At 33.7% G+C, this 9,408-nt stretch overlaps 1 protein-coding gene across 1 annotated transcript; it reads left to right on the top strand.

Annotated features, from left to right (window-relative positions):
- Positions 1 to 434: 434 nt before the first annotated feature.
- Positions 435 to 8,883, top strand: LOC134268751 (uncharacterized). The gene is made up of 10 exons (XM_062750988.1): positions 435 to 1,161; positions 1,344 to 1,455; positions 1,693 to 1,817; positions 2,054 to 2,169; positions 2,811 to 2,999; positions 3,607 to 5,218; positions 6,176 to 6,357; positions 6,679 to 7,141; positions 7,551 to 7,940; positions 8,644 to 8,883. The coding sequence occupies exons 1-10, from the start codon at positions 714 to 716 to the stop codon at positions 8,691 to 8,693; spliced, it is 3,687 nt and encodes a 1,228-aa protein (XP_062606972.1). The 5' UTR covers positions 435 to 713; the 3' UTR covers positions 8,694 to 8,883.
- The last annotated feature ends 525 nt before the right edge of the window (positions 8,884 to 9,408 follow it).

The following is a 9,408-nucleotide window of genomic DNA, read 5'->3' on the forward strand; positions in this document are numbered from 1 at the left end:
GCACAGCATAAAAGAATCATCAATTGTTCAGAAATTAAATATATTTTTTTTTAACAATTAAGATGGGGAGTGCCTATGGTTAGAGACATAGAATAGATCTAATCTATATGTCTCGGGCCTAGTTCTAGTATAGTCTCCTTTACCCCAGACTCTCGCTCTCGAGACTTTGCCCGTTAGCTCGGGCAAAGTCTCGAGAGCGAGTCGGGGGAAAACGAGACTAGTTCAAAACGTCAAGTTCGATAACTCGTGAAACGCAAGGATGAAAACGAAAGTAGGTTTCCAAATATCGAACGAATTTTGAAAAGGCCGATATTGTTCTGGTTACCTATGGAATCAAAAGAAAAACATGCGTTCAATAGCTTTTTTTTTGACAGAAGTTCGATAACTCGTGAAACGCAAGGATGGAAACGAAAGTAGGTTTCCCCAAATATCGAACGAGAAAAACCAAATGGCAAATAGGCTTTTTTGAAAAGGCCGATATTGTTCTGGTTACCAATGGAATCAAAAGAAAAAAAACATGCGTTCAATAGCTTTTTTTGACAGAACCGGTTTCAAAGTACACCTACGCTTGCGAACTTTAAACTGAGTGCAAGGACATGCATCTGATGATCATTATCACCAAGGCTTTACAACCGAGAAGTTGTGGCAAGACGGCAACTGACTGCATGATAAACTACAAGATGAAATTGAAAAGTTAAATAAAACATCATAGTATGGATGACATTGACTTTGATTCCCCCAATGTTGGGATCAGTGTCACTCACATTGATCCATGGGACCCGATTCGCCGCGCACTTTCCGAGGAATTGGACGCCGATACGAGTCTTTTACAAGAAGTCTGCCAACGGGCAGTTCAGGACCTGGGGCCTGTATTTTCGCAAGTTCAGAACGGTGTCGGTTTTTTTACTGCTCTTGAAAACAACTTGAGTGACGACAAAGGGTTGCTTCTTGATTATTTAATAGCCTTAGTAGATATTGTTAATTTACATAGACGCCAGGGAACCGAACCATTCAAAAATGTTTTACTGCAATATAAAAACCAGTTAACGAAATACAGAGAAGACTGTGCGAGGGTCTCCAAATCTAAGGATGAGGAATTCATAGGAAGAACAGAAGATCTAAAAAATATAGAGGAAAATCTGAAAGGAGACAAATATCAAGGTTAGCAAATTCAAATAAAATCATAACTTTAAAAAAATAATATTAAAAAAATGTCCATTTAGGAATAATACCCACCCCCCGGGGCCCCTCACAAATTTATAGACATTCAGTATTGTGATCCAGATAAGTTAACTGCATATGATATGTCCATTAATTTAATTGATTTTGTACTTTAATTTTAGGAGTGGCAATATGTGGAATGGGTGGCATAGGAAAAACAAGCTTGGCCACTGAAGTCTGTTACAGACTGCAGCATGCAAGAGAGAAATGGCATGTCAAGACCATTGATATGAGGTAAGCTACATATTTTACAAAATCTAGAATTAAAGTTAAATATTTGTTATGTTTTGACATAGTAGTAGATAATGTAAAGTAATAGACAGTTATATTTTACCCCTTGATGATATTGATATCACAAAATTTAATCTTTTTTGGAAGACAGCTTTTAAGAGAAATTGATTGTATATCAGTGCTTTTTCCTCTGACATGGGGACTTTTGAAGGTTCATTCAGTGTGTACCTCTTTTTTCAGAGAGAAGGAAGATTTGGTGGACTTACTGCGAGATCTGGTTGCAGCAGTGGGACAGGAATGTAATAGTGCAGAAGTACAAGACTTGTACTCAGAATTAATCACAGGACTGAGAGGATTGAAAGCCAGTAAAGTCTTTTTTTAATACTTGCATATCTTTAATATTAAGAAAATGAGGGAGAGATCAATACTTTATTGTCAGTACTGTAATCTGGTCACATCAATTGCTCTGGGTAGCTCTGGGTATTGTAAGTTATCAGGCGTGTAGCAAGGCATATGCAAGGCTTTGCCCCCTCCCATCAAGACTAGTATTTTACACATTCATTAACATTTAATTGATTAATGCCACGTCTTTAAATTCTAGGGACAATTTTCTTCATGGATAATTTGGATGATATGATGAAAAGCAGTCAAAGAAAGACTGATTTGCTAGATGTTTTGGAAAGATTCACTTTGGATACAAAATCACTAGATACAAAGGTAGCCAGTGTTATTTCAGTAATTTTTTCTACCCATTTTGAATAGGAATCACAGCTTCAAAATAGATCTAGGACAAAGGATAATACCAAAATTAAAGAAAGGAGAGCAAAAAACAAAACATGGATTTTTAATTTCTTATAAACAGATATTGCAGAATAAATATATAAGATTTGAAATTATTTTTATGAGGATAAACTGAAGAGGTATTTCTTCTTAAACTTTCCTATAAAAAGTATAGTACTGTATATCAAAAGTTAAAATTACAATTACATGTACATAGCTCACATTAAATACTTATTTTTATATTGATTAATTCTTGCATGGTATGCACTTTTAAAAAAAAAATATATATTTTCATCAGTAAATTGACATTATTTTGTAATTTATATGTTACAGTAAATCTAGCTTTGATTGTAAATATTATTTACCCAAGGTCTATTAAGATTGTTGTCATATGGAGTAGTTTCAAAGAAAGCATACAGTTTTTTGAACTCTTTGATTCAATGATTTCAATCCCGAGGATTTTAAGTTGTTGTTCATACCCAAAGTTGTGCTGTTATTTAGATTAAAGTTTCTTCATCAAAGCTAATTTTTGGGAAAAAACAAAAATGTTCTAATAAGATGTGTTTATATGCTGACAGGTTCGAATATTGCTAACAGTGAGACAAAAATTAGTAACTGAAGAGAAACTGAACATGACAATCACATTTATCAGAAAGATATCTAGAAGTGCTGAAAGACTTGGTCAGTTGTATGAGGTAGAACTACAAAGGCTGAAGCAACATGATGGTGTTTTACTGTTTAAAGCTTGTTGTAGAAGACCATTTATGGTAAGTTTAAGTTAAGCTTTAGTTTAAACAGGTCTTTCTGGTAATGGTAAAGTTACTAAAAAGATGTGTAATCCTATAGCCAAAATGATAGATCATTCGAATTGTACATAAAGAAAAAACTTTTATGAGGCAGTTTACTTCAGTTAAGGACAGACGAGACGTTCCTTAATAATAAATAGATTTTTCTAAGAGTTTGTCATTGAAGTATTGCTACATAAACATGTTTACTCGCAAAAAACTGAGGTACCTTACCAGGCATTTCTGCAAGATACCAGGGGTAGTTTTTCTTATATAATCCTTTGGGGAAGAAAAATAATTTTCCAATTTCAAATGTTTAAGTGTTTGGATTTTTAAAAAATGTTTAGAAACTGGTTTAGAAATCAGAGTGTTATTAAAATTTAGAATATTTTTCATATATTACAAAGATATACAAAACAGATTTTGAGGAACGTCTCATCTGACCTTAAATTTACTACATAGAGGATATTTAATGGTTTGTAGTAAGGTGTGGAATTTATTTCTTGAGTGTTACAGAAAGTTTTGAGAGGAAGTTGCTTTGATTTTTTTCCCAAAAGTCATAAGAATGATCATTTTCCTCATGTTTCAGGCTTCCCCTGAAAATGAGGTCTGTCGAAAGATCGTAGATCTATGTGGAGGAAGTCCCTTGGCCATCAAATCAGTTGGAGCAGCAATTAGAAGTGGGAAGGTTAACCCAGAAATGTTGGCTAAAAAGCTAGAAAAGGATTTTGAAGGGTTGAAAATGGAAAGTAAATGTCTCAAACAAACATTTGACACTTTAGATGAAATGAAACAAGATATCATGGTAAAGTTACATGTGTTTGGGACAGCTAAGTTTGATTTGTCCTCTGCAGCTATTGTGTTAGGTGAGGACACCTTGAGTTATAAGAACCCACTTACTCCCAGAACCAATGCCAATTTGATTTATCTGAAGAGCCGCCATTTTGTAGAGGTTGACGACTTGACTAAAATGGAGAATGAAGATATTGAAACTGAATCAAAGGATGTAAAATTTTCTCTACATCCACTAGTCCATGAATTTCTCACTCAAATTGCAAATGATGAAAACTTTCAACAGGCAGTAAATGAGGCTAAATATTTGTTTATTGAGTATGTAGAGAAGAAAAACAGTGACATTTTTGAGAAATTTGAGAAAAATTGTGTGAAGGCTTGGAAAGATTTGAAAGACTTCAAGGTTCATCTGAAAACGTATTATGACTTGATCCAAAACACCACCCCTGATTTTCTTAAATTAAGGAAGAGTTCAAGGCCAATATTGGCTTGTAAAAGAATATCAGAAGTGGCAGACCTATTTCTTGAAGATTATGTTAAGTTTAGGCTGCTTGAAAAATTCATTGAGCAGTCAAAGTCTAGAGGGGATTTCTTGGAAACTGCATTATGGCAGGTACACCTTGGAAGAAAGTTTTTTGAAAGTGACAGAAATGAAATAGGTGAAAATATTCTAAACTGCATTTTAACAGAAACATTACCCAGTTTTTCCCTCGACAATGGAAGTCTTAGTTCATTTGTTGAAGTAGCAGGTGCAACTTTTTATTTTGCTGGAAAGCTACGTCTCAAAGACAGAAAATACTCAGAGGCATTAATTTACTTTGAAAATGCAAAACAACTTTGGGCTAACAAACTAGAGAAGACCATGAGAAACAAATACAGGATTGATCTAGCATTGGTGTACAATTCTTTAGGAAAAGTATATGCAAATTTGTCACCACCAAATCTAGACAAATCAAAATACAATCACTTGAAGGCATTTCATATTGCTGTAAAAAGGTGTACAAACTTCAACAATATAGATATTCCTTTGTACATTCACAACATTGGGAGATGTTTTTACAGAGAAGGTATTGAGCTAGAGAAAAGAAACAGAAAAGAACAAGCCAAACAGTGCTATAGAGACGCCGAGAATTATTACAAATATGCCATGAAACTTTTCAGACAGTTTAAAATGGAAAAGTTTGACAGTTTTGCAGAAGTTCAGCGATGTCTAGCTTTTGCAGAGATGAAGTTGGGAGAGATGGGATTAGCGGAGGATGACATTGTAAAAGCTTACGAGTTGAGGAAGCTGGTTATGTCTCCTCCCCATGAAGCCATTACCACAACAGTGCACGATGTAGCCACCATAAGGATTGAAAGGGCCATTTATCTCTACTGGGAGTACTTTCAGAACAAAAGAGGAGACAAATGTAAGAATTTTTGGTTATTGTACATTTGTTTTTTTAGCTGACAATGAAGTTTAGATGTTATGTTATCAGTTCTCTGACCCAGTAGAAGTCTCAGAAGTAAATCTATTCTTAGATTAGATAAATGTATGCCATCCCAAACCAAACTTACATCGACCTTGGATATAAATTTTCAAATAATTGACCAAGAAGAATAGGGAGATAACGAACAGTATTCAATATCAAAGTCCATAAAACAAAACAAAATAGGAGCAGAGCAAACACGAACCTCACGAAACATCAGAGGTGGGATCAGGTGCCATGGAGGAGTGAGCATCTCCTGCCGACCGATCGTTCCCGCCATGTGTTCCTTGTCATGAGCGAGATATGACAGAAAAATCCGTCGACAATTTCAGTGTGAAAGTGGCATAAGAATTAGTATGGCCATTGGTTTAAAAAAGAAAGCTGATATTCTTGTTTCATCAATTTGTCAATTTATGTTCTTTTAAAAATTGTTCATACAAATAGTATTCTCTTGAGAGGTAAAAACCCCATATACAGGCAATGAAGATTATGGAGGTATATTAAATGCTACTTTTGTAAGAGAATTTGACAAATGAAAAGTTAAAATTATAACGTTTATCATAAAGTTTGCACAATTATTTGATGTAAAACTTTGTTTTACTTATAGATAACATCTATCAAAGAGTTTTTGTATGAACACGGTTTTGTAAACAAACAGCTAAAACAAATATAGCTAAAACCAATACATCTCTTACCATTGAAGATGCAGAATATGTTTGAAAAGTATACTGTCAATTAGAAAAAAAATCTGTTCTTATTGCAATGTTTAAGATGTTTAAGTAAAGGAATGAAGGAGGCAAGAAAAAGTTTATTTGAGAATGATGTACCAGAATGGTATGCCAGTATACATAATTATATCGGCAAATATACCAGTATACTAGTATTTTTGAATTACAGATGAGCCTATTAATAAGCTCTATGAGGCTATTGCTGATTATGAGCATGTGATGCATTTAACTAAACTTGGAGGTTTGCCTATGGATCATCCAGAATACCAACACATAAAGAACAACCACATTTGGACCCTGACACAGGTCAAAGAAACCAAGAAAATAGCAAAAGCTGTCCAATTCTACAAGGTCAGAATGTATTGATAAAGATCCAAATACAAAAGCGAGTTTGTCCATTGTTTTCAGCAAATAATGAATATTTTGTTGAGTGAGATAAGGTAAGGGAACGGATCTTGTTAAGCAAATTGTTTTGATATTTAGTCATTTTTCTTTTGTATTCTAAAATCTTGGTTGCGTAAGATTGTTTTGAGTTGCATTTTAACATGCATAAAATCTTCTGGACACATTACCAAAAAATTGTCAAAGTGAGGTTAGGAAAGATTTACTCCTAAATCTAGTTTAAGTAATACTTAATTGTATAGAAATACTTTAACTTCTTTTGTGGTACAGGACTTTGAGAGTGGCAAGTTTGAAGCCACTAGAAAAAAGAGGAGAAGCAAAAAAGAAACAACAAAATTTTTTCACACATATGATGAACTGCAAACCATGCTCAAAGCAGGTGCTTTTGTGGGAGCTGAAGTTACTGCAGCTTCATCTTCAGATGATGATTCTTCCAATGATAGTGATGATGATCCTTCACAGCATCATCAGCTGCCTTTACCAAACAGCGGTGACGAAAAGAACCCAACTTTTAATTTAAGAAAAACAAGACTGAACTTCAACTACGTGTTTCGTGATTGTCCAAAGAAAGAACGAGAGCAGTATGGCGATTTGAGTGGTGATGATTATTTCATTGAGGAGGATTTTCGAGAAGTTGATTTTCTGGAGAGCTCAAATTCTTTAGAAAAACTTAAGAAAGATGCAGAGGAGATGGATGTTGATTACAGTGACGATGAAGAAGCTGAAGGACAAAGTTTGTGGATTTTAATTCATTAGCTCACGTAAAATTTTGGATCACCAGAATAATTCTACTAATAAAAAACCCACCAGAGTTTAATTACTCATTTATCCAATACCTTCTGTTTTAAAGAATTGTCATGTGTATCTTAAATATTTTTAGCAGTTGGGGAAGCAAAGTATGACAAAAACCTTTTAGAAAAATTCATCGAAGTTGAAAATTTTAAAAAACACAATGTTTGTATTGTGGCTAATAAATTTTGTCGAAAATTATGGAAAAGGCACTAAAATTATGAAGAGAATTACTGTGCAGGCATAAAGACGAACAGAGGTATAATGTTAAACAAATTCCATAAAGCTTCTTAAGGGTTTGTCAGGGTGAATATAGAATAAAGACTAAAGAATTTATATCTAATGTATTTCAGTTAGGAATCTAGAAAGAAGGACTAGTGACTGTTCAATATCTTCGCAAAGCTCACTAGAGGAGGATGATATTGAGGCAAGGAGGAAGAGATTTGCCAGGAAAGGTTCAAGAGAAGGTTCTCTGCAAGACTTTCTGGAAGACAGACTCAGTGAATCTAAGTCTGTCACAAAGGGACGATTATCCTCCACCTCTTCCACCTCTATAGATATCAGCATGGATGAGGATTCCTCAAATGATGGGGAGAGAATTCCGGAGCTGATGAAACTGAGGAAAAAAATAGACGAATTCTTTGTAGCAAAAGAGAAACAAGAACAAGACTCTATCCAGCAAAATGCCAAGCTGAGGAGGGCCAAGATGCAGAGACAACCTACGATCAATGAAGAACCTGTGGGTGAGTGTCATCCTGTCTCTTTATACATTTTGACTCATTGAGTTCCTAATGTTCTCTTCACTTCTCTCTGTATTTACAATTACTAATTGCAAAATCTCGTACTTTCCACATTTTTTTCTCCTTTTTCTGTTGATACCATCCATATTTTGTGTTTATTTTCCTTATTTTTCTCCTTTCTTCTTTTTGACAAGTCAGTTGCTGTGCGTTTTATGTATTTTTTTCATTGACTACCATCTCATTTTCCCCTTTTCGGTAATTTCAGTGTTTGTGAAATTTTCCTTTGGGTTTCTTTTGATTCTTAAAAATCTTGCAAAATTTCATTTGAAGTTTTCGGTACATGTAATTGTTAATGGTATTTCATATTTATGAACTTCACCAGTTAACATTCCCTGAAGATTTTGAACGACTTCCTTGATTGTGGTACTAAGTATCTGCGTTTGATGTTAATTTGATTTTCTCTATATTCTGCTCAATAGGGATTGTTAAAGGATTTCTTAGAATTTGATTATCTACCACTGAGGATTTATGTGTTTTTGAGTAACATTTAGTTTTTAAGGTTAAAATAGATGTTTTGACATGCCTTTTTATCAAATGGTTTTATGTAACGGTATTTGTATCATTCTGTTATGCAGAAATACGTCTTAACTGTCTCATATTTTAAAATAAGTGGTATTTATACTGTGATTCAAATGTGATTTTACAGAGTCAATCCAGCCTTCAGAAGAAAAGAAAACTGCAAAGAAAAGAAGATGAAAATTTAAAATCTCATTTTGATTTGTGAATTCACGTTGTTGTTATTCTAGAGGAAAGGCATAAGGATTGTTAAAGCAGCAATACGTAATTGATGTCTAAACCCCAAGTTTTAGAGTGCATAGATTAGATTTAGTTTATTCCTGTTTATATTAGTTTTTTAAAGCTTACTCAAAAGTTTTCTGTTTAAAGATTTACGCAACAGCATAAGAATATTAAATTCAATTTTTCTCTTGTTGAAACCGAATTGCTATTTTCGTTGCAAATTGTGGACTAAAACATCTCAATTATCCAACAACAAACTTTTTGTGGCAAAACCTAGCGATCCCTTTTAGCATGCTGTGTTGTGGTTAGTCCGAAAAATCTGACGTTTTGTCAGATTTTTTCGGACTATGTTGTGGTGTTTTACCATGTAGCGTATCAGGAACATTCTTTTTCTTTTTGTAGTGAATACAAAAGATTTGTATGCATTTATATATTTGATTATGACTTGACCATAAGATCTACGCATTTCTTTAATAGAAGTTTCTTTTAAGGGAAAGAAAAAAAAGAACATATTCTCTTCAGTTAGATGAATGGAATTATAATATGAGTTAGATTAATTTTTCTAGCTTTACTTTATTTTCATGGCAGAACTCTAACTGCATATAATCATTTATTGCTTACAAAGCCATGTATGTATGTTTTAATTTTAGAGTTGAAATAAATCTTTTAAATT

The sequence above is a fragment of the Saccostrea cucullata genome, unplaced genomic scaffold (assembly GCF_032062105.1).
Source record: "Saccostrea cucullata isolate Sc308-1 unplaced genomic scaffold, CSIRO_AGI_Scuc_v1 ctg8959, whole genome shotgun sequence".
Classification (NCBI taxonomy): Eukaryota; Metazoa; Mollusca; class Bivalvia; order Ostreida; family Ostreidae; genus Saccostrea; species Saccostrea cuccullata.